Consider the following 25,513-nt stretch of genomic DNA (forward strand, 5'->3'; position numbering starts at 1 on the left):
AAGTGGTCCTCTTCAGTGTTGCAGCATGATGAGCATGGTGTGACATTGGTGTGTCTATGCACCATCTCCTGAGAGCAAGTGCTTCTCTTGCTTTTCCTCTGGATGTGCTAAAGCCAAATCCTGCTGCAGAAGATGGGTGGTTCTCTGTGGTCACAGTTTCAGTCCTAGCTAATGATGCAGGCCTCCACTGCCCCAACAATGACTTATGGGCCAATATTCATTAGAATCCAGCTTTAATAGTCCTGTGCAAACATGGCTCTGCATGTTGTTTCTCAAACTGCTTTGCTGTGTCTGCTTCATGCCCTTGATTATGTGACTTGCTGAGGTGAAAAAGACCCTCACACAAATAGGTTTCTCTTTTCCTTGGTGCCAGTCATCAGTCGTGCTATTTGCATCTGTCTGTCTGACTCTCTCCCTCACCTTTATGCAGTGACTCCAGGGATGAAGATTTATATCGATCCGTTCACCTACGAAGATCCCAATGAGGCTGTCAGGGAATTTGCAAAAGAAATCGATATCTCTTGTGTCAAAATCGAGCAGGTGATCGGGGCAGGTAGGTGAACTGTGAATGGCTGGCTGGCCCTCAGCAGCAGAGTCTCCTTTGTGGTCTCAGGCTTTGGTGAGGAGTTAGCTTTACATGTACTGGGAAGACTGGTGTCAGTAAGGTCTTACACTTAGCCCCAGCCTGGACTAGCAGGGGGAAGGTGGTCCGGTGCTGGAGCAGCAAGTACATCTAGACAAGGAGTTCCGATGTGCATATGGTCCCGTGTCCATTGCTCCTCACCAGTGATGAGTCTAACAGAAGGGAGGTCTCTGGTGTGGAGTGAGGGAGGAAGCACAGATCAGGTGGTGGGTGGTCAGCTCAGGGGCATGCAGGGCGGTCATGGCTGGAGCCTGTGGGAGCAGGGTCCCTCGGGGAGAAAGGCAGAGGTCTGGGAGGCTGACAAGCCCTACCTGTTTCCGTCTGTTCACAGGGGAGTTCGGTGAGGTGTGCAGTGGGCATCTCAAGCTTCCTGGCAAAAGGGAGATCTTTGTGGCCATCAAGACCCTGAAATCTGGCTACACGGAGAAGCAGAGACGGGACTTCTTGAGTGAAGCCAGCATCATGGGGCAGTTCGACCACCCCAATGTCATCCACTTGGAGGGGGTTGTCACCAAGAGTTCACCAGTCATGATCATTACTGAGTTCATGGAGAATGGTTCACTGGACTCCTTCTTGAGGGTATGAGATCCCAGGAGCGTGCAGCTCCAGAGATTGTGTTGGGCCAGAGGAGGACTGGAGGGGAAGGTTCCCTTCCTTTGCCAGTATAACTGTGCCCTTCACTGACCAGCATCCCCTGCCATTGAGGCAGCTGCTTCATAGTCCAGAGATCTGTGTCTCAGGAACAGAGGTGGAGGTGGCATCAAGGCTGTCATCTGTTACGTGTGTCTGTCTGCTCATACTAGCAAAAGGCTGGGCCTACCTGTATGCGTGCCTGCATGTACAAACTCTGCCTCTGTGGACATGGAGGGACAGTCTGACATAGCTTTAACACAACAGGACTTCACCTCCAACTGCTCTGTCAAAATATTTATAGGTCTGAGTTTGAAATGGATAATTCACTGTGTTGGAGGAAGATAACCTGCTTGCTTAATAGGAATAGATTGCCCCTTCTGAACCCTCCTGTGCAAGGTGTGGCAGATGTGCCACCTTTGGGTGACAGCAGCCATTGTAGTGATGCCCATAGGGTGTGTGAGGGTGACTTCCAGCCCCTGTGAGCTCTCCACTCTCCACCCTCTTGCTTTGAGAGGGAACTTTTGCACTTGTGGCATAGGTGTGTCGACATGAAGCATAGAAAGAGGCTACTGGAAGCGTAGAAAGAGGCTACTGGCTGTTTGTCTGACCATGGCAGGCTGTGAATTTGCTCCTCTCATGTGGACTCTTTCCCTCTCTTCCCCTAAGCAAAATGATGGGCAGTTCACAGTGATCCAGCTGGTGGGCATGTTGCGGGGCATCGCAGCAGGCATGAAGTACCTGGCCGATATGAACTACGTGCACCGGGACCTGGCTGCCCGCAACATCCTGGTGAACAGCAACCTGGTCTGCAAAGTGTCTGACTTCGGCCTCTCCCGTTTTCTAGAGGATGACACCTCTGATCCCACCTACACCAGTGCACTGGTAAAGCTGCTCTTCCAGAGGGGGAGGGATGGGTGGTGAAGGAGGGAGTCAGGGAGAGAGAGGGAAAGGGGAAGATCCCCCCTTGATGTGGGAAGCACTTTTTCAGGGTGCCAACAATGGAAATAAGGTGCCAGAGGAAAAAGACCAATGAAATGAACCAAGGAAGATGTTCTCTTGCGAGGTCCTGTCCAGTTGTCCAGTGGCTGTTGATAGGCCTGTGGTAACTGAGCCTTCTTCCAAACATTTCTGCAAACATATACATGTCCCCGACAAAGCCCTTAGTTGGGACGATGCGTTATACCTGCCCAGTACGGCCCAGCTGGCAGTCCTCCAAGATGCTTCCCTGACAGATTTGGTTTTGGGGTACCAAGTCTGAAGGTTTTTTACCATCACTGGTCCAGCCATGCTGCCCTGCTGTCTGTGACGCCGATACTGTTTGACGTCATGTCAGTGGCTTAACCCCAGGAATGGTAGATTGAAGTATGGATGCATGCTGGACTAGATACTGATCTTCTAGAGAGTCTGTGTTAGACAGAGAAACATTCCCAGAAATGGCTTCATGATCACATAACAGCTTCCCAGGAATGCCACGGTGCCAGTGACGCAAGTGCCACCAAGGATTCACGGCCTGTCTCAGGCTGTAGAACGTGCACTGGGACCAAAGGATAATTTGAAGACTTTGTTGTGGTTCAGTAAGATTGCAGCCAGGAGTTCTCATAAACACCGTTGTTTGCAAAGGCCTACAGCATCACGTTGCAATGATGCTACGGGATCAATGCCTGTGTGCAATACCTATGACAGGACTTCTTGGAAATTAGTGTTGATAGAGGTGGGGCATGATCTATAGGAAATCATCCTTCCCAAATCTTTTGGAGCTGCCAGTGATGAGATATCTGGCATAGCTCTTAGTGAGTTGTAACAGTAGTTGAATACCTAACAAACACCTAAAAATGTGCGTGTTTATTCTCATCTGAACTTAGGCAGCTTCAAACATCAACCGTTTGATCTTATACAGTCATCCTATGGCTTCTAGAAACACTAGCAACACTTATTTTTCACAACAAGATCCTTATATCCTGTTAACTTTCTCTTTGTTAAGCTAAATACGTGGAACCTTCTGGTGTTTACTATTTCTGTTATTGTGCCTGTGGCTTTTCTTTGTGTCATCTCTAATTTATTCTTCTTGAACTGTGGGTACTGTAGCAGGATATATATTATCTATAATGATAGAATATGCGTACCCACTATAGCAGAGCACCAGAAGTAATAGTATCTTCCTCTTCAAAATGTACCATCCTCAAACATCCCAAGATGCATGAATGTTTTTTATTATAATTACCCCAGAGACCTTGTGTCCATGGATGGGCAACAGCCACAAGCTATGGTTTGGGAGGTTCATGCCGGACCTTAGGAAAATCTCCTTCTCGAACAGGATGGTGAAGCTCTGGGTCAGATCACCAGAGAGGTGGGAGGTCTCACTGAAGTGAGTTCCCATGAGTATCCTCCAAATATGCCCAGTCTGTAATTTCTACTTTAGGACTTCTTTTTTAGCCATTTTTTTAAATCCACTGCTTGTCAGGAGCTCTGTTAAGAGTATGCCTGATGGAGAGGACATCTTTTTTGGTATGAAATGCTTGGTCTCCCTCTCTTGTGGAAAACAAAATATTTTGTCGGAGGTTTGTGGGTGTGAGAAGATTAAGGAACATTATCTTTTTTTCATTATTCTAGCACGTATAGGGTCTGAGTCCTATTAAGTCCTAGGAGACCCTTAATAAGACGTGGTAGTTATTCGTTGACAAAATATAATGTTCCTTAATCTTCTCACAGCCACAAAACACAGACAATTTTGCTTATTTTTCAGCACAGGGGAAGATTTTCCCTTCAGAAGGTCTCTTGAGTTGTGAATGGCTCAAGTCCAAAGACCCTGGTGGAAAATCAGGAGGCTGCAAGTGCTTAAGCAGAGCGTTGTGGTCCCTGTGGCCCCATGCTGTGTACGCCACTCTTGTGCGCTTTGGTGCATAACTCCTCTATGGGAGCGGAGAGTCCTGCTGATTTCTTCAGAGCTGCTGTTGCCCAGCAGGATGACGGAGACCCCAGTGCCCACCCAGTCCATCCCATTTCCCATCAGTGACCATTCAGGTCATACTAATGAAGATGTTCACTCTGCCTCTGTCTCCAGAAAGGGGCAGGATCAAAAACTGCTGGATCATGTATCTATCAACAAACTGACACATGAGAACTTCAAGAGAATGATATATCACTGACTTCAAAAAGTCTACAGATGTAGAAGGCTGAAGAGGAGGCTGTGTTTTAATTCCTTTTATTCTTCTCTGGAGATAGCCAGGTGACAGCAAAAGGATAGAGGGAGATTCAAAGGGAATCAATTTTGATTTTTCTACATTTGTGGTTATTCATTTTTCTACAAAAGACCCTACTAGCACAATGGGCATTTTGTCATGCCAAAGACTGCTGTAGCAGTAGGCAGGTGGAAGGAGCTGGGTTTGTTTAATATGATGAAGAGGAGGCTGAAGGAACACCTATAAGTGACCTGCGGTACTTGAAGGGCAGTTATGAAGAAGATGGAGCTAAACTCTTTGCGATGGTACCAGATGATATAATAAGGGGCAATAAGCAAAGGTGGCATGGGAGGTTTAAGGTGAGTAATAGGAAAAGTTTCTTCCCCAGGAGGGTGGTGCAGCCCCAGGACAGGTCACCAGACAAATGCGGAGAATCATCATCCCTGAAAGTTTCCCAGACTTGGCTAGAACAGCCACAGCCATCCTGATGTAGCGTTAGGGATAGTCCTGTGGTCCCTTCCTCTGGGATTTTACTGGCGTATTGGAGACAAATATTGGACACTCATCTTTTTCAGTTACTCTTGCTCTTTCTGTTACCATCCTCTCTGTTTTTTTCCTGCAGGGTGGGAAGATCCCAATACGGTGGACAGCACCTGAGGCAATTCAGTACCGAAAATTCACATCGGCCAGTGACGTTTGGAGCTACGGAATAGTCATGTGGGAGGTGATGTCGTATGGCGAGCGGCCTTACTGGGATATGACCAATCAAGATGTGAGTTGTTAATAAGCAATGAGCAGAAACACTGAAATTGGGAGCATTGCAAGACCAAAGCATGGCTACAGCTAGACTCAGCCTGTGGCATGTCCGGAGCCTTCTCTGTCATGGGACATGCATCCAAGGTCAACACCTTTGGAAGAAGTAATGGAGATAACTTTCACTTTTGTTCTGGTCCCATTGTGCTGCTGTGGCAGAGGTTAGGGACTGTACAACACCCACTGCAGTAAGACAGGGTTAGTATGAGCACCCTCAGCGGTGGTAGACAGATGCCCAGGAGGAAAGGGAGCAGGCTGGTGGAAAACTAAATGCTGCCATTGACCTGAGAGCTCCTGGAGCAGCAGTCAGATCTTCATTTGCAGGAGACCACAGGCATTTAGTAAAAGTCTGTTATACAGTCATAGAATGGTTTGAGTTAGAAGGGACCTTTACAGGTCACCTAGTCCAACCCATGGTCTGCCATGGTCAAGGACATCTTTCACTAGATGGCAAGCTAATTGATCTCCCATGATGAGCTTGGACTGTGATGCGTAAGAAGCCAAGCAACTTGTACACAGCTAGAAGCCAAAACCACAAGGTATTTCAGAACATGCTTAATTTTAAATACTTTATGACTCTTCTCTAATTCAGGTGGAACTGTTATGTGTGCTCCTTGCTCCCTGGGATCCAGGCGGTTTCTGTGAGTCCTTGCCTCCATGCAAGGATGACCTGTGGCTGCAGTCCACACCTTCACCATAGCAATGCCATTCTCCCCGTTTCTCTTAACCTGATACCTGGGTGGTCAAAGCCCATCCACCCAGTGGCAATGAGTGTCATGCAGAGTGCTACACCTGCACGTGTGTGTCCAGAAAACCCCTTTGTTATGGAGCTCCCAGGCCTCTTGTAACATTGTCTCTCTGAAGACCTGCCCTTCTTCATGTGGTCTTCACCTTGTGAACCCTCAGAATCTAACACCAAGTTCTGGGAAGACCCTTGGTGCAGAGGCTTGTCCTCCCCCTCTGCTGCAAGCCTGGGTCTTGCAAACCTGCGTGTTACAGGATCTGCCTGGCTTCCAGCTTGTTTCAGAGCTGCCTCTGGGAAGTCCGTTAGAAGCCTTCAGACTGCCACCTCCATCTCCATCATCCTGTGGGCTTCTGAAAAACCCTGCCTTACAGGAACAGAGTGAGAGCCAAGCTCTCACCTGTCTTCTGCAAGTCCTCCCACCCTGATGGCAAATCAGACCTTTTTCAAGTCAATATAACTCCATCCATGCCACATAAAGTTTTTCTAGCATGGGACACTTTCCTCCCTAGTGCCTGGTGGGGAATTTATTCAAGTGAGTCCCCAGTGCCTGGAGCACATACATGATATCTAAGCACCTTTGGCTGTTCATGGCCTTTCCTCTGCCCCTGGCATACCGGAAAAGTCTTTGCATCAATTGTTTGAGCCAAAGGCGAGGGGGATAGGGGTATGCCCTTCTCAGAAAGGACAATTCCCTTCCTGTTAATGCTTCATTATCGCCTGCAGTTTCAAGCAGTTTCTGCAGTCAGGTGTGACTGCCCTTCTCCCTGCCTCAGCATCCCTCTGTATGTGTAGCCCTCTGCCATCCCCTTCCCTTGTCCTCCTCCCCTGGACTCTTCCCTCAAAGGTTTCTCCTGCTGCAGGCAGCACTGATTCAGCTGGTGGGGATGGCAGAGCCCATGCCCATCTCTTCAGCACAGCCTGCTGTGTGGCACCTGTCCCCAGCCTCTTCTTCCCCTTCTTCTGCCGCAGGACATTGTTCCCCAGAAGCTGTCACCACTTAATTGTAGCCAGTCCTCCCTGTGAATGAGCACGTGGTGGATATTCACTGCAGATTAGCCTCCTGACCCTGGGGTGTAAGCGCCTGGGGAGGCTTGGGTGGAAGAGGAAACAGAGAGTGCAGCCTGTGCCCCCTCGCGGGATGTGTCTGATGGCAGCAAGGCGGGTGGCTTGTCAGTAAACTGTTCGGTTCACACCAGAGATGAGTGCTTGATGCTTACATAATGATCTTCCTCAGCCCTGCTCCCCCCTTGCTTCCCCTCCCCTCTGTTTCCAATAGATCTGGCATCCACAGAGCTGGGACAACGGACAGCTTGCAACTCTTGGGAGAATCCCTGAATGGGAGCCAAGAGCTGCACAAAGCACACCAGCAATGCCTCAGGTCGAACCTTCACAGGCCCAGTGGGACACTGTCATGTCCAGCCAGGGGGGCAGAGGGGAGGGAGGTGTCCATCCATCTGGCACATTTTGGCAGCAGTGGTGCCAGCCCCCATCTGTCTTGGGTCAGCCTGCCAAGCACCTTGGCCATGCACATCAGTGTCTGGAGCACCCTCCCAATCCATTCTCTGCCTGAAGCCACAGTCCATTGTAAACCCTGCCAGATGCCCCACCTCACACCCTGGATTGCTTGGCATGGATCTGCCACCTACCCTCCCTTGGAGCAGCAGCCTTCTACTGCCAAAGCACCTACAGCGTCTCCTCTCTACCAACCCTTCCCTGCTGCTCTCCCAGGCCCAACTGCAATTTTCCCTATGTAGCCTTCCTTCTCAACTGTGTATTCACCATGCTGCTGGATGGGTATGTCTAGTCCTTCCCCAGGAGGGTGGTACAGCTCTGGGGTAGCCCACCGGGCAGATTTCTATCCTTGGAAGTATGCAAGACATGGCTGAACAAAGCCATGGCAGCCTTGATCACATGGTGAGGATAGCCAGAGACATCGAGGTCCTTCCTCTGATGCCTGAGAGATGTTCTGTCAATCTCGCTCCCCTTTTTTATCATCCCTGTGGCGAGCTGGTCATTTCAAAATGCTGCCCCCGATTTCAGTTACTGCAGGATCCTCAGTTCTGTTTTTTACCCTCACTTCTGGTTTTTGTTGCCATCACAAGCCTGTTTCTAGTGTCCAAGGCTCCTTCTGCTCACCTTTCAGTGCCCATGCTGTGTGTATGACCATAGGATTCATAAGGCCAAGAAGGTAGGAGAAGCCTGCCTTTCACATGCCTCTGTTGGAGGAACATATGCCCCTGGAAGAAGCTGTGCAGCTCCATCCTCCTTGATTACCCAGGAGAGGATGGAAGGCTACAGGTGCACAGTGACAGGGAGATGGGTTTTCCCTTGAAGAAGATCCTCTAGCCCTTGTGTGTGTGCTGTTTCCACTGAATACTGCAAGACCAGACGTTTTCCCAGGTCATGTGGTGCAACAAGGAGAGCCCAAACAGGCACCAGCTAGAGCCTTCTTATGTTGGTCCACAGAGCTGCAGCATGGTTTAGGCAAGGTGTGCTGCAACCCTTCTCTGCATGCTGTAGCAAACTTCCCCTGTGTTTGGCTCTACTGACCAAGGTCTTGGTCCTCTCCACTGTGTGCTTCAGTTTGTGTGTGCACAGGACTATGGGGAGACCCAGCTCTTACTGCTGGCTCAGTGCACCCAGCCCTGTCCCATGGCACAACCCTGTCACCCGAAAGGGCTGGGTTGTTGGCAGGAGTTGAAATCACCACTGGAGGAAGGAAACCACAGGGGCACCTTCCCCTGTCTGTAACTCACAAGCAGACCCTTCACTGGATGGAGATGTTTGCGCTGTTGTGTTGTGCTGTGTACCTGTCCAAAACCATGAACCGTTCTCTCTGATTCACCTTTCTCATGCCTGGAGCTGCAGGCTCACACATCCTTCTCAAAGTAGTAGGGATGTAGCAGCTGAACACGAGCCAGCAGTGTGCCCAGGTGGCCAAGAAAGCCAACGGCATCCTGGCTTGGATTAGAAATAGTGTGACCAGCAGAAGTAGGGAGGTGATAGTCCCCCTGTGCTCTGCACTGGTGAGGCCACACCTGGAGTGTTGTGTCCAGCTTTGGGCACCTCAATCGGAGAGAGATCTCGAGGGGCTGGAGCGAGGGCAGAGGAGGGCAACGAGGCTGGGGAAGGGCCTGGAGAATAAATCCTGTGAGGAGAGATTGAAGGAGCTGGGACTGTTCAGTGTGAGGAGGAGAAGGTGAGGGGAGACCTCATCACTCTCTACAGCTCCCTGAAAGGACGTTGTAGAGAGGTTGGTGCTGGTCTCTTCTCCCAGGGAATTAGTGACAGAACAAGAGGGAACAGCTTTAAACTGCAACAGGGGAGGGTCAGACTGGACATGAGGAACAAATGTTTCACAGCAAGAGTGGTCAGAGAGTGGAATAGGCTGCCCAGGGAGGGGGTGGAGTCCCCATCCCTGGGTGTGTTTAAGGGTCATTTGGATGAGCTGTTGGGGGATGTGGTGTAGGGGAGAACTTTGTAGAGTTGGGCTGAGGGTTGGACTCTGTGATCCCAAGAGTCTTTTCCAACCTGAGTTATTCTGTGATTCTGTGACTCTGATGCTCTTTCCTCAGATTAGGAGACTGATGAGCATGGCTCATCACAAGTAGTCAGAAAGGCTGCATGCCAGCTGAGCAAGGCTGGCATCACCTCACAGGATGACATGACATGCAGAGGGCTGGGAGTTAGGGAGCAGTGTGTGGTGGTGGCTGAGATGATAGGCAGCACTAGGCGTAGGCAGAGCAGCCTTCCTGCAGTATGGCTGGCCTTGCCAGTCACCCTCAGAATCTAAGAAAAGGAACATTATGAATTACATAGGTTTTATTGCAACTGTATTGATCTCTTTTTCTCCTCTCTCAGGTGATAAATGCTATCGAGCAGGACTATCGGCTGCCACCGCCTATGGATTGTCCAAATGCCCTGCACCAGCTGATGCTTGACTGTTGGCAGAAGGATCGAAACCACAGACCCAAATTTGGGCAAATTGTCAACACCTTAGATAAAATGATCCGAAATCCTAACAGCCTGAAAGCCATGGCCCCTCTCTCCTCTGGGTATGTATCTTTGCATTCCTCTTGTCCTTTGGCTTCTATTTGCAGATCTGCTGTCTTTTGTGTCCTGGTGGGTACTGTCCTTGCATCTCTCTAGGCTAGCCATTTTAGAGGCAGCCTGGCCTGTGTTGTTTGGTCCTTTATAGGAAGGGCATTAAAAGATGTCAAGGTCACTCTGGTCCTTCTCCTTGGACAGGTTAGGTCTGATGAACACAGACAGCTTATTGAATTGGACAGTGTACTCTGCACAGTTAGAGGAGCATCTCGGTTTCATGTACATATGATTTCTGGATAGGTGTGGTAGTCCAATCTTGCCTGCAGCAGAGGCAAATAAAGCTTTGTCAGGCAATATGGTGTTTCCCTGGACTGGGTAGGGATACATCAACTTGTGGGAAGCACTGGCCCCATTATGAGAATGTACAGCCAGGATTTTAGAGCTGCATCCCGTTGTCTTTCATGATTCCTTCCTGTCCTGTACAAACTGGTCCAGAAAGACTTCTCTGATGCTCTACACAATCCTTCCCTCAGTTGAATGGAGTTCTTTCTGGGTGGTACTTCTTAATATGGTGTGGTGCAGGCACTGTGCGTGATGCTGGTCCAGGTCCCTCCAGCTGATGGAGGGTGCTTGCCACTGTCTGTTCTGCTCATTCCCCATTTCTGTTTTCAGGATGAACCTCCCCCTACTTGACCGCACAATCCCGGATTATACCAGCTTCAACACTGTGGATGAATGGCTGGATGCCATCAAGATGAGCCAGTACAAGGAGAGCTTTGCCAGTGCTGGCTTCACCACCTTTGATGTAGTATCTCAGATGACTGTAGAGTAAGTGCTCAGGCTTCTAGTCCCAAAGCACAAGAAAAAGTCTCAGTAGTTTAACAACAATTGGTCGTTATTGAATTAGTTTTCATTTTCACATGATGTAGTTTTACTTTTATAGAACTTGTTGCTTTGTGGATCCACTTTTAGTCTATTTAGTTTCTGCAGAACTACTCTGTTCTGCAGGTTCTGTCTTGTCTCCAGACGGTGTGTCTGTCTGTTGCTCTGTATCTGCAGAATTAATTTCCATGCTATCATGCTGCATGTCCCCACTGTGAAAATGAAAACCCTCACAAGGGTCTCCAAAACGCCAACATGGAACAAATGGAGATTCCAGGCCAGCATCAGACAATTCTCCAGCCACTCAAGAGCACTTTCAGATTCTGCAGTCCTCTTGGATGTATGGCGTATTAGCGATGGAGACAAGCACGCTGCAAACAAATTTCTGCCTATGAAAGGCCTCTGAAAGTCCAGATGGTTCCAAGTTTGCTCTGAATTGTTCTGCATCCACTAAAAACATCCGTCAGTGGCAAAATCTTAGCAAGTTATTCAGAGAAATCAGGCAGCTGAAATCCATTTGTGGTGGGTTTTGAAATCCCTTGGGGCTAGCTGGGGCTTTGGTGCCTCTGGTGAAAGATTTGTGGTTGGTTGCAGTTAGCTTTAGAAGCCCTGTCTAAGAAAGTGCCAAGCATTAAAGCCATCTGTAAGTACTATGATGTCTCTATGCCTGGTAACCAGAAAGGTTTTTGGATTTGGTGCCTAATTTCAGACTTTAAATCTAGCAATGAATCATAATCCATTAATGCAAACAGCCAAACTGACCTCTTCTGGCTTTTCGTTCTTATTTACTGCCGGGAAATTCACATGGCAATTCTGTTTCAGTACATCTGTGGTACAACCCCAAGGCCCTGGGGATGATTTTGGCACACTACAGGCTGTGTTCACGCAACAGAAGGAGGGTCCATAAAATCTGAAGGATAGGGAAGAACTTTGACCAAACTGGGAGATCACACCCACACCACAACCCTGCCTAGGTTGTGCTATTTGCAATATATATATAAGAACAAACATTTCTGCAGGCAGTCCAACTAATGAAGTCTGTTTTTTCACAGACATGCTCAGTGTTCCTTAATTGCCCCTTTTCCCAGTTCCTTACCATGTCCCTCACAGTATCTTCCAAGTCCTCTCCCAGCACCTTCATCACAATCACAAGAGTATCCTCAGCTCATGACATCACCAGTTTTGACAAACCTCTCTTCCACATTTCTCAACTGCTTGGCTGGACATAATAATAGAGAGAAGGACACTCCAAGTCCTTTTTCCTTGGGAAATCATGCTGCAACATTACTTGAAACCACCTTCTAATGTTCACTGGTCTTTGCAGAAGCAGATGGTCATGTAAGTGGAGCTTAATTGCCATGAGACACTGTTTTCTTCAAATTTGGATAGCCAGCAAAGTGTAAATTCTACTGAAGACTAATTCAGTTCACCAAATCCAGGGTTTCAACACTGACCTGAAACTGAAAGGTTTCTTACTGGTTTGTCTGCATGCTGGGATACCCGGGCCACCAAAGGACTATGTCCAGGGCAGAAAGCTTAGGGAAGCACAGGGTTGTGCAGGGCCACAGTCTTATTCTGGTTTACAAACATCAGTGAGGACTTTGGGCTTTGTTGCCAATCAGAACAAAAGCAAAAGTCAAAGTGCCAAATACATCCAAGGAGGAAGATTCCCTAGCTCAGCACGTCTGGTTGGGGCAGAGGAGGGAATGGAATGCCCTTACAGCAAGAAAAGCAGTCACTGTGAAGGATACCATTGTGGGTGCCAGACTTGTGTAGTGTGCTAGCAGGTTTCCAGTTGCTTTGCTGAGCAGGAGTCTGGGCAGCAACAAAGCTGTGTCTTGGATGTTCACTCTCACACCAGTCAGAGTGAATGGGCTGAAGCATGCTTCAGTAGTGGTTTCCAAGCAGTTACCACCAACCAAAATGTGTAAATCTGTGTCATAGCCCCATGCCCAGCTTTCCTTCTTCATGCTCCTTTTGTTTGACCAAAGAGATGAGGTCTAAAGCAAGCTCTAAAGCAAACAGACAGTCTCATGTGCCACTTGTGCTAGAGGATTTTTTTCCACCTTTCCTTGGAGTTCCTGTTGACCCTTCTTTGCCCATTGACTTCCAGTCTAAAACAGGCAATGGGTTTGTCACACTTCCTCTTAAAAGTCTGTTCCTAACACTCAAAGAAGAAGAAAAGGCAACTAAAAGTCCTTAGAGTCAGGTATGGGTCACGGCTCATGAATGCCATCCGTTCCCTGATCAGAATAATTCATGACTGAGATTTATCCACCAAGAGGGAGATGAGTAGCAAACTCAGCTGGAGCGATCACAGATAGGACCAATGCAGAGTCACACTTATGCTCTTGGCATGACCTTTATTTTTCCCAGATGCCTAATATCTATTAAAAATAGGAGTGCAAAAATTAGATTGCTGTGATTTAGCAAAGAGGATAAGTAGCAAAAGTTTATCACTTCATGGCCTCATCAGATCAAAGCGAAAGTAGCAAGAACAGCCATCATCTGCTGCTGATGAGGGAGTGAGATTCACACTGATGAAGGTGTAGCACATCCTATTCATATGTCTCCAGGGATGGAAAAAATGGGTTACTGTGTCACAAAATGAGACAATCCAAACATGCAAAGAAAGAAACAAAACAATACAAAGGTAGAAAACCTAAGGCAAATTCACTTACAAGCAGTGAGCAGAGCCTGTGGTATTTGGTTTCCTATACTCTGGGGGTGCTGCAGGTAGGTATCACATGCAAAGATTGGGAGGATAAGCCAGGAAGAGTCAAAGAGAAAGAGTAGACCAGGTCTGCATGCATGTATTGCATTTGTGGAATAAATCTGTGGAGACTTCGGCTCCCTACACACCATGCTCATATATGGGCTTGTTCTGTTGTGAGAAAATGTCTTCTGATATTTATGCTGTGTTTGTTTCTTTTCCTCCCAAAGGGACATTCTGCGAGTCGGGGTCACTTTAGCAGGACACCAGAAGAAAATTCTGAACAGTATCCAGGTGATGAGAGCACAGATGAACCAAATTCAGTCTGTGGAGGTTTGATAGCTACGTGTCCTCCTACTCCTCTTCCTTGAGGCCCTGCTCCCCTTTGCCCCTGTACGTCCGAGCTCCAGTTCTTGAGTGTTCTGCATGGACCAGAGACAGGCAGCTGCTCTGAGGATCATGGCAACAGGAAGAAATGCCCTGTCATCAACAATGAGAAGTCGCCAAGAGCTTCTAGAATTTAAGCAATGGAAAAAGGGAACAAAAAAAGACAAATATTTTGAAAAAAAAAAACCTATTAAATATTTTTAAATAATAATAAAGCAATTGCATTCTTGAAAAGGGCTCCAAGACCAATGGGAGTCTCCAGAGGAAGAGAGCAGCTTCATCTGTTTCCTCTTGCACAAGGCTGCTGCAGCTGGGCCCAGACGCCTCTGGAGCAATGAGACTTTTTCAAGAAGATGAATGCAAAGAAAAGTCATGAGAAGCACTTCTCTTTCTCATACGGGATCGTGGCTCTGGGAATGTCCTGCAGCCATCAGTCCTTCCCGAAAGCCCCTGTTAACAAATCAAAGGGGGAAGAGAGAGCTGAAGCTCTTTGGTGCTGTGGAACCAAGTACATCTCAGAAATTGATGGACTTCTTCAAAAGCTGAAGACTTTTTTTTAAAAACAAATAAACTGAGACTAGAAGAGGCTGTTTCCGACAAATGAGAAGGAATCTGTAACGCTTTGGGGGGGTGGGGATGGGAAAAAACAATCGTTTTTACATCTCTTATTTTCTCTTGTCATGGAACAGTTTTGTGAGTGACAGTTTCCTAAGGGTCCGTCCATCCACCCTCCAATGGCATCATTGTCTCATACATATCATATGCACAAGACTTTTAGTGATGTCCTCACTAGATGCCAATGATCTTTTCCCAGAAGACTTCCCAAGTACAGTATGTAGTAGTTTTTGATTACAAATGCTGACGTGTACCTTTATTTTTTGGTTGTCATTGTTGGGAGATTTGTCCTTCTACCTTGTTTTGTTAACACCAGTTTGTGAGTTTGGGGTTGGAAATTTTTGGTTGGTTGGGGTTTTTTTTTATGAAAAAGAAATTACATCTCCAAGAATCATATCATTCAAGAACTTAAATCCCTTCTCTGTGGAAGGAAAAATTGCAGCTTATTGACAATATGCCAGGAGAAACATTTTTTTTATATGCACATTTCCTCCTGTTTGCTTGTTTGTTATTTTGCAATTTGTCATGGCCTGACAGATGTTTCTGACTGTTGGGTTTCCAGTTGTTCGCCAAGAAGAAATGACCACCTGCTTGATTCAGGGTTACTGGTGCAGGGGTGAGCAGCATCACAGAGGGTTTGTGGGTTGGTTTTTTTTCAGGGGGGAGGGAAAGACAGGGGAGGGCTGATGGGTTGTGGGACAGAGTGATGACTCCACAGCTGGCTGTCAGAGCCCTTTGGAAATGTCTGACTGCTTAGAAAGGTGTCAGATTGGTGCATGGACCACAGAAAGCAGGGTAATCCTGGTCCTCTAAGAGGAGCTTGCGGAACGTGGTTTCTCGGAGTCTGAATTGTGTTAGCTGTCAGGTGTGGATGGTTCGCTGCAGTAACCAAACTCTGTGGATGTGCTCTGTGCCCTTTGGGGACCCAGTCCATTTGTTAGACAATGCGCTGGGGGCTCTGAGGCATCTTCAGTCTCAGCCAGTCGCCTCGAGGAGAGCCTGGGACAGCAAAGGCAAAAACTCTGATCTAGTAGGCCAGGTCTCCAGATGCAAAATGCTGTGGTTGAAGCTGAATGGTCAATCAGTGGCTTTCTAAATAACTGAAATAAATACTTTAGTTACTGACCAGGTCTTTGGTATGTGTAAATACCACCAACCAAGCACAGGAGGGTACAAATGAGAATCGGGCTTGTTCTCTGTGTTCAGCACCACCTCGTATCCTTTTAAACATGCCTACCACCACTCACCTTCCTCTGGCCACATGTGGCCTATTTCTACACATCTCCTGGGCATGGCCAGCATAACTTGTGTTTACAAGCCCTTGTCTGCCATTGCCATGTCATTCGTAGGGTCCTCCACTCATTTTCAGCAGCATGAGGTGTTGAAGGCATGTTCACTGGGAGCTGGTTTGCTGTATTTTCCAGGAGCTGAATCCAAGAGGAAGTGTCTGCTGTGGATGAAACTCCCAAGCTGTCTAGACCTCTGTGGCCAGACATCACCTCCCTAGACTGCTTATAAAATATGAGGCCATTTATGAAATACTTAGCATTTTCCATTTTCAGACCAGGTCCAACAATGAAGCACTTAGGAGTGGCAGCAGACCATTCCCTACAAATGAGAGTTATGTCTCTGCTTAGCTCTTGCGCTGTCCCAATGTTTGGTGCACAGCTTCAGCAGCAGGGACCTTAACTGGAGGAATTTTCCTTCCAGCCCTTATTCATCTGAAATCTCTAGTGCAGTGTTGTATTTTCATTTGTATACTGTACTTCCCTGTTGCTTCCAAAAGTGCATCTGTAGTCATGTGAACATCAGTAGCAGGGTACACAGGGACATATTCTGTGCTCGGTGCCCACAGAGCATCCCCTCTAACAGCAATGCCAATGCTCTACATCTCTTTCAGATGACAGAATATGATGTGGAGTGAGGGATGAGTGGACTGTAGGCATGTTGTATGCAGGTGTTGCCTGGACATAATCAGCTCTGTCCTATATCCAGCCTGTTTTAGCCTGTGTATCTAACAAAGGGATGCTTTTAATGCCTCCGCATTTAAAGAGCGCTGCTCCTGGTCAGGAAATGGACTCAACTTTGAAAGAGCAACATGCAAAAATCGATGGTGTCAACTAAACCACACGAAGTGCTTGCAGAGGGCACACAGAGAAACAAGAAGCTTCTCCGTGCACCCTGTCCTGTAGAAGTACGGAGCAACAGTGAGACCTGCACACATGGTGCATCTCCGTCTCACATTGTAGATGCTGTATTTTAACAAGGAACAGTTGTCAGTCTTTCCCAAAGGCATGTCTGAAGCTGTTGGTGGCAGTCCAGGGTGAGGGAAGCATGGTGCTGTGCCAAATTGTCTAGTCATGGCCAACCAGCTACTTTATGTACAAGGGATCTTCGCAAGGAGAACTGTCTGTCTAGAAAACACCAGCAAATTCCTGTGGAGCAGCCATGTGGAAGGAGCACATGATGCCCTTCATTTGTCCTTCCCAGACAATTCGTGACTGTTCTCTTCCATCCCTTACATTTCTGCAGACACTAAGGAGGAGCAATGGCCAGGCAGCATCCCTTTAGAGCCCATCATTATTAAACAGGGCTTGGAAGGGCACTTCAGGTCTTAATTTGGAGACATTCTGTCTTAATGCACTGAATCTCCTCACTGGCTAGCATTATACACATCTACCTACCAGACCCAACCCACTGTGAAGGATGGGACCATACTGAGCTCAGTGCCACAACTCACCAAAGCCGTGGCAGCTGTCTGCAGGACAGAGAAAGCACGTCCTTGTCTCTTCTTCTGACCAAAAATCACATGGTGTTGGTACTAAAAGTAGCACATTCCCATCTGTTTATACCAGACATCGCTGTGACATCCGTCTATATTTGACTGTGTAGGACTAATGGAGAACTGGACCTAAAATAGAAATGATCCATAAAACCAAGTTCCTGTAAAGTATTTTTGGTTGTAAATGCCTCTGGAGCATGCTCCAGTGGAGGACAGAGTCACTGAAGTGACTTTAACATATTTATTTAATGGGTATCAAATGTACTGCTATGAAATGACAGTCTAATGGCAAAATTCAAGTTCACGGGGAGACCATGTAACAAGGGGAAAAGGCACTTGCTAACATTGACACTGTGAAATACTGTTGTGCATGTGCATGTGTGCATGTGTGAATACTTAACAAAAATTATCACAATGAGATTTTTCAGGCAGCTTGTTGCAATTTTCACATTTCCCCTCACCTTTCAAGCTACCTCCCAGACCTGCCTTTCTCCTCCTCTGTTTCCCACTGCCATCTGCTGCTGAGGGTCACCTATGGCTGGTGATGGCAGCCAGTAGGATAGCTGAGCAGGATGCTAAGTTGAAAATACTAAGTTGGTTGGCCAGTGAGAAGTTCAAATCATACAGAGCATCAGGGGCCAGAGTGGAGAAAGCAAAGCATATGTGGATAGTAAGAAGTTAAAATATATTCAGTGGGTCATTTTCAGCTGTTGCCGCCAGCCCTTTCTTTAGCTGTCATTGACAGCAGGGGGGTGTGCCAGGCAAAAGGAAAAACAAACTTGTAAGATACAGCACTGCCATGAGGAATCACTTGCCCTTGCCAGCTGTGGGGACACAGAAACAGGGCACTCCCCCTCCCCAAATTATCTTCCCCCCCTCCCCAGTAAAATCTCAAAACTACCTTTCATAAACTTAATGGACATTAGTGGTTTTCAGCAGCTGAGGAGCTGCTTGCTGCAGTCTGTCTTCTCCTCTTCATAGCATCCTCACTACTGAGCAGTAGCTTTCAATGGCAGTAATACGTGCACAAGGCTGGCTGTCACGGGGTTTACTGGTTATGGAGAATTAATTTAGTATTGTAATTCAAATGTAGAGTTCTATCCCACAACTCCATTGCAGTCATTATATTAGCATCGTTGGACCAGTATGCACCAGTGTTAGCAAGAGAACCATGTGCAGGGGAGCATATAAAATAGTACCCCAGTCAAGGCTGGGGAGAAAGCGGGGCTACATCTTCACATAGCTCTGGCTTGGAAGGTCTGCCATAAAGGGTCTGCTGGCCAGCCACGACAGCAGGATCCTGCTCTTCACTGGCTGCTTAAGCACTACCCAGTGCAGAGTTGCCTCATGGTCTGGCATGTCATGAGCTAAGGAGAGAGGGTGGTTTATCAGTATTAGGAGCTGGCTGTACTAACAATGCTTTTTCCACACCTCTTGAAGTTGTTCTTTGAATTGGTGTTAAAGGAAAGGTTCTTTCCCAGTAATTATCACACAGGCTGCAGATTAGCAGTGGCCTGTAGAGAAAACCTCTTGGGGGGTTTGAGCAGTTGAGAAAACTTCTTATATTTTCCAGACTGATTTATACAAAACCTGGAGTCAGGGCTTGAACTCTGCTGCATCATTAACAGTTGTGTCCTCTGATGATATAATAAATCTGTGGCTGCCTTGGATGTATGAATCCAGAGTGTCTGGAAGTATCACTGTTGTCTGGTTTGTTTTAGCGGAGTCTATTTTTAAAATGTATTTCATCTTCCTTCCTGAGTGTCTAACTTGAGGCTGATTTAGTGTAGGTCTTCTTCCATCTTCAAAGATTTTATATACTTAGAAGTTCTTCACATACAAGATTCAGCATTTCTTCCTTCAAAGTTATATGAACAACTAATGTAGCACCAACTTCATTTTTATATTCTACTGACAGTTATCCAACGCCATTAAAGACATCCTAAAAATTACCTTCTTTGCTGTGTTCCCCTCCTTTTACACTGCAATTTCTTAGTGAACTGGTGTTTGACATGCTTTCAGCTCTAGGACCAGTAGTCCTTTATATCAATTAATTAATCCAAATGACATGTCCTCAGAGTTGCATGATCTGAGCTGTATCTGCTTGCAGTCAACACAACCACATTCTGTCCTGGTGCTCTAGTTGTGACTTGAGCACTGGTCCCATCTTCTTGTCATGTTGGTTCCACCGTGTTCACAATTCAGTGCAATTCTGCCACTGGCTGTCTTACAAGCCATTCTCACAAAAAAATTCTCTTCTGTATTGCTGATTTCGTCTTGTCAATGCTGAGAGGCGCTAGAATCATCCTACTATGCAGAATATACCTTTTTTTGTCTTCAGTCACATTTTGGCCTTGTCTTTAGACTTCTCCAGGATGACTTCTCTTCTTGTAACTAAGCCCTTCCCAAAGACAGGACACAGCTTTGGTCTGTGTTTGCTTCCATACGTGTTGCGATCTTCCATAGTTCTCCTAGAAAACTCCCTGCATGCTGCAAATATTTCCTGGAATTTACCTTAATGCTCTCCCTCTGTTCTTCCTGCCAACTCCACTGACAAATGTTATTTGCAGAAATTTGGGACTGGAAGCAAGAAGTCCTCTCTCCCCACAAGTATTTGTTTGTCTTAATCTGCATTCTCAGGTGTCTTACAATTGATTCAGCGGTTTATCTCCCTTTTTTTTTCAATTCTGCAAGAAATTTCTCTGCAGTCCTGTGCTTTGTAGCAGCAGCAGTCCCACTTCTGTAGCACTGTCTGATCACTGACTTGCTCACTCTAACCACAGACTGCTAGATATTCATAGTGCCCCTGATTGTCATTCCTGCAAACAAGCCACAAGACTTGACCTTGCATGCCTCATTTTTTTTTTTTTTTCAGGAACTCCATTTTGCCTTCATGAAAAAAGAACAACAATTGTTTGATTGATCCTTTTCCAGTTCTTTCACTGCAGTAAATTTCAGGAATTTTTCAGTTGCCTCAACTGTAGCTTCTACTTCTACCTCTAAGGTCAGTCTTCAGTTCCTGCACAGATGTCATACTTTGATGAGTCCTACTAAGTCTAGGTGGAACGGATTAAACTTTGTCGAGTCTTTAATAGCCAAACATCTATGTTAGCAAAAACTAATGGAATGAGTTCAAGGAGGACTAGGGAGAAGCACAGTATTCTAACCTGGGGTTAGTCAAATCACCGTTTTCCCACAAATTACCTTTCTTCAGCACTTCCAGCTCACTGACTCCAGTTTGTAGTGAGTGAGCTGGCTTGTGAGTTTGGGAGATGGAGGTTGACAAAAGCACCAGACCCCAACTGAGCAGTGCCTCGCAGACATTGTGGAGACCAGCCTGAGACAGATGGTGTGGCAAATCCACACCCTTGCTTGGTCTTAGCTAGTGGAGAATAAATGTGAAGTCTCTAATTGCTAGCAAATATTAACACTCAGTAGCCTTCACACAGGAATGTTGTTATGAGCCAGTAAATCTCTGATGTGCCGACTTCTCGAATAGTGGTGGTACTTTTGTCCTACTCAACTAAAAGGGATACGCAGAAACTAAGAAGCATACAGATATGGGCCTCAGGAACAGCCAGAAGTCTTTGAGAGGTATAAAAGATAAATAGATTTTGATTCTTGGTCTGGCAGAGGTAAACCACGATGATAAAAAATTTCATGCCATTAAATCTGGAAAGATGTGAGTAAGGTGAATAAGCAGTAGTCACTGTTTCTCACAGTAAAAGCACTAAGGCAGGTGAAGCAGAATATTGTTTGGCACAAAGCACAATGATTGAAGGGTGGAACTTGTTGCTGGAGCACGTTGATACCAAGCATTAGTTGGATTCAAAAGATGACTGGTGTGGAAGAAAAATCTGTATATGCCACCTCAACACAAAAATACCTCTTCCAGTTTTTCTGGGTCATGGGTGTCTAGGGGCACGGGGTGTATAACAGAATTCCTACAACACTTCTTTTATACTGTTGTATTCTTGGGTCTGACACATTTTAAATCTCTTAAAAGCCCAAACACTCTATCGAGCATCATTGATTTTCCATTCTTCACTCCTTCTGGTGAAGGATTTCTGTGTGGAGCCAGAGGGCTTCCTGTGTCAGAGGAAACGACTTGCTTCCTCCTCCCAATTCCTTGTGTAACACAAGGTATCCCTGGGACTCAGAGCCGCGGTATGTCATCAGTGCCTCAAACAACAGCAGTGGCACAAAAAGGGAGACTGTCTTGATGGTCCGTCATGCTCTGGATGTGGAAGTTCTCTGTGGAAACATCCTTTCCTCAAACCTTCTTTTATGATTCAGAGAACCTGATTCACAGAGAGGGCTGCTGGGGTAAGGAGAGGTGCCTTTCCTTCGTCCCCTTCTCAGCTATGGTTTGGTTTCTGACAGTGAGACTGTTGCCCCTCTGCATTGGAGGTTGGCTCAGCCTGTGTGAGCAGTTGCTGCTGGTTGCTTGGGTATCTAACCATGAGTCCAAATGGACCCATGAGAGCTGCCTTAAGGATGAAAATGTAGGGGCAGAGCCTGGGACAAGCTTCTAAAATGGACAAAGAGGTCTCGATGCAATGGAGTAACTCAGGGTGGGGCTGGGTGCCTGCAGTGAAATCCCATAGGCACCGCAGAGCAGGCATTGAGTGTTGGGAGCTCCAGAACAAGATACAGACAGGCATTAAGTTCAGTTATGAGTGCTGGCCCAGCTCTGAAGCTGAATTTTTTCTTTATGTCCTGGGGACAGCTTAGAACCAGACAAAAAAACCCAAACCTTCTGTTGCTTAGATTACCTTGATGGCATAAGTGAAAAACTATTTGACATGGGCAGTGACTCATTTCCCTCTGCAGAGCAGCCCAGAAATGTGGGAGAAGGGCCTATCTAGAGCTGAAGAGGTCCCTGGCTTTGTAGTCCTGTACCCCTGCAGACCCTTGTAAGCTGCAGGGAAGGGACACAATCTTTGGTGTACTTCTGCTTGCTTGGCCTGCTCTGGGCTCTGATCTCCAGTAGGGACTGGAAGGGAGAGGGCCAGTGTCTTTCTAGCTGATGGTTTTATAATCTGTCTGATGTTTTTTTTGTTCTCTGAAAATCCCAGCTCCCGTGTTTATGATCCCAGGAGCACTGAGGTCGTATGAGAATCACAGCTTTTATTGTGGGACAGCCCAACCCTCATGTGAGGAAACCAAGTTGCAGGGCTATGGGTTTCGTGTTGGCCAGCCCAGCTTCCAGTGACCACTGTATCTGTTCCCACCACACCTGAGCACCTCACAGTCTGTAAAGCACATGTCCTAGAGGCAAGCCAAAGCTTTCCACAGGACTGAGGTACAGAGAAATAAAGACTGACAGCTACAAAGAAGTCAGGGTACAATTCCTGTTTGAACAGCTGAGTTCAAATGTCAGGAGTTCCCAAAATACTGTGGTGATTCTGGAGTAAGAACTTGTTCAGGGTCACACACTCAGGTTGTGGCTAGGTCCCTCAGGCCAGTAGAAACACTGACCATCTTGCCTTCAAGCTCCAGACTTTTCTTCCAAGCTGTTCAACAGTGGAAGGAAGTGAGACACCACAGCTCACCCTACCCAGGATCAGCTCTGTGCAGAGTGGACAGACAAAGTCTGGTCACCCCTGTCCCATCAAACAGTGAGAAGATCTGGGCAATGACAAACCTGGCTTGAGCAGGGGTGGAAGGACAGACTTCCTGGAGGGTGAGGGAGCTGCAGAGACTAAACATGAGCTTGGGATCTCAGACAACTGCAGTTTGTGGGTGCCCTGATGTGTACCCCTTCTGCAAGGAGAGCAATCCCTGGTGCACACATCTCCAGTGTGCCAGGCTGTGGTCCTTCTCCTAGATCATCCAGATTCTTTTGCTGAGGTCCTGGCTTCACTTCTCTCTTCTTCATAATGGCCCTCCTCAACAAAGACCACACATCACAGCACACCACTTGCTGTCCTGCTGGAGCTGGAGGGGAAGAAATCAGGGACTGGGGGTTTGGGTCTGTTCCTTCACTCATGGATCCAAGCATAGACCCCTGCATTGGGGAGCATTCTGTTGGATGCCCTCCTTCAGTGACTCCTCCATCCTCTTTACAACCTGTGACCCTTGCACTTTTTTCTTTTTTATTACTTGCCCTCCATTATCAGCTGTGTGTTCTCTGCATTATTTCTTTGCCCTCTGTCCCTTCCTTGGACATAGTATAGTACAGTATAGGAGGGCTGGATGGTTTTTTTTAGGTTTGGGCCTTCGCCAAGGAGACCCTTCCTTGGAGCTGTCTCAGCATGTCTCTGCAGGGAACCTGTTTTTAGCTACATTTCCTCTGATGAAAAAAATCCCCCCTCTGCCTATCTGTCTTCCTCCCTTTCCTCCCTGGAAATGTCAGCCACCTTGCATCCCAGATCTTCCTGGATAAAGAAGTAAAAAGTTGTATGAAACTAACGCAGGTGTGTCAGGATCCTTGGTCAATGTTCCCATGGAATAGGTCAGGGAAAAGGGTCCAACCCTGCCTCTTACACACAGGTAAATGAGCACGCCCATCAATCTGAGGACATTACTTCTATTCCCAGGTCTGCTTTGGAAAGGCTTTGCCAGTCTTGTGTCACTCCCTCCATGCCATCTGTTCTGGATGGGCTATGATGTCAGTCTACCCAGGGTGTGCTTTGAGCCCTCATTTTAAGTTTTGTGGGAGTGTTCAAGTGGTTGAAACCAGAGCCAAGCAGTAGCGGTTCCTGCTGGAGAAAGGAGCCTGGTGTTTCAAAGCACTGTCCCAAGGAAAGCTGTGATCCCCACGCAGCCAAGCTATGGTCTGAGAGGTGGTGGGGTGCGGGACACAGGTGAGTTGCAACCAGGAGCTCAAAAACCTCCATGCAGGATGAGCTGGACACAGATAGTCAATGCAGCCCCAGATGCCATATACGAATGGACTTCTGAGGAACTGAAGAGTCAACATAGCTGTCTATGTTTCCATCTTAAAAGAGTCCTTGAAGGGAAGACATTTTCCTAGCTCAGAGACTAAAGCCCAGGTCAGCAATGTAAGGGAGAAAACACAAGGTCCTGGAGGGAAGGAAGCCTTGTGCTGAAGTCTGAAAGATGAGATGGGGAGGTGGCAGTAATGTAGCAGGAATAGAGTGGTTGAGCGCTGTGGCAACAAATCCTCTTGCCTGTTAGGGCATTGGGATACTGTGGGTTGCTCATATACTCCTCCAGTGTGCAAGGTGTGAAGCTGTCAGCCTTCACTGGAAGATTTGAGGAAGAGCTGCCTATGTCGGAGGGAAGGTTTGTAGGGAGAGGAGATTTTGCCGGGCTCGCCCTTGTCATGGCTTTGGAAGCAGCTGGCAGTATAGGATTGGGAAATTATGTGTATCCTTCAACTGCCCAAAGACAAGTGTGTCTAGTCAATGCTACATCTTGTCATCCCTCTAACACTAGTCCAAGGATACATTAGCTGGGCTCCAGGGGTGTCCCCAACCCTGGTTTCCTACTCTTCATCATCCGGTATGTTGGCCGTGGCCCTGTGGACAATGTAACACTTTTCATGACAGTATTTGTATTTTTTTAATTGTGAATGGGGAGATAGTGTGCAGGTCCTTGTTACACAGGGATGTGTCTTCCATTCAGACCAGGGCTTCCCCTGGCTTCGTCAGATGTCTGTCAATGTTACTGAGAAAAATAAAGAAAGAAATAAATCAGATGTATTTATAAAGGAAACAGAAACCTGCTGCTCCAATGCCTTTGTAGGAGTATTTTTAACAAAACATTTTTTCAAAATAAATGTGAATTGTAAAGTTTGAAACATTTTCTTGTGGCTTTCTTTTCTAGGTGCTTTGTCCAACTGTTGCCCTTGCCAATAATCCTACTCGGGTGTAAATATTATGGTAGACAAACATGAAGGATATTGAGCTCTTCGAGAGAGGGCAACATGCCTAGAATTTGTTTAGTGCCTGGGAAATGACTTCAAGATAAACTGATATCGCTGTTACCCTGTTTAAACCCTTTAGTCTGAATAATTCTTTGACAAAGGTAGCCATTTGCTCCACTTGTAAATTATCCAGAAGAACACTTTGTTTGTCTTTGTTCTTTAGTTAAAAAGATGATACAA

General features: G+C 46.9%; 1 protein-coding gene across 3 annotated transcripts in view; it reads left to right on the forward strand.

Annotated features, from left to right (window-relative positions):
- Positions 1 to 25,208, forward strand: part of EPHB2 (EPH receptor B2) — a 144,660-nt gene extending 119,452 nt beyond the window's left edge. For all 3 annotated transcript variants that reach the window (XM_074847938.1, XM_074847939.1, XM_074847940.1), the window contains exons 10-16: positions 431 to 553; positions 975 to 1,222; positions 1,943 to 2,158; positions 5,078 to 5,227; positions 9,875 to 10,068; positions 10,733 to 10,888; positions 13,886 to 25,208. In XM_074847938.1, coding sequence (XP_074704039.1) covers positions 431 to 553; positions 975 to 1,222; positions 1,943 to 2,158; positions 5,078 to 5,227; positions 9,875 to 10,068; positions 10,733 to 10,888; positions 13,886 to 13,994 — 1,196 coding nt within the window. In that variant the 3' untranslated portion in view covers positions 13,995 to 25,208. The remainder of the gene's footprint in view (positions 1 to 430; positions 554 to 974; positions 1,223 to 1,942; positions 2,159 to 5,077; positions 5,228 to 9,874; positions 10,069 to 10,732; positions 10,889 to 13,885) is intronic.
- Positions 25,209 to 25,513: the final 305 nt, after the last annotated feature.

This window comes from Strix aluco, chromosome 22 (assembly GCF_031877795.1).
Source record: "Strix aluco isolate bStrAlu1 chromosome 22, bStrAlu1.hap1, whole genome shotgun sequence".
NCBI lineage: Eukaryota > Metazoa > Chordata > Aves > Strigiformes > Strigidae > Strix > Strix aluco.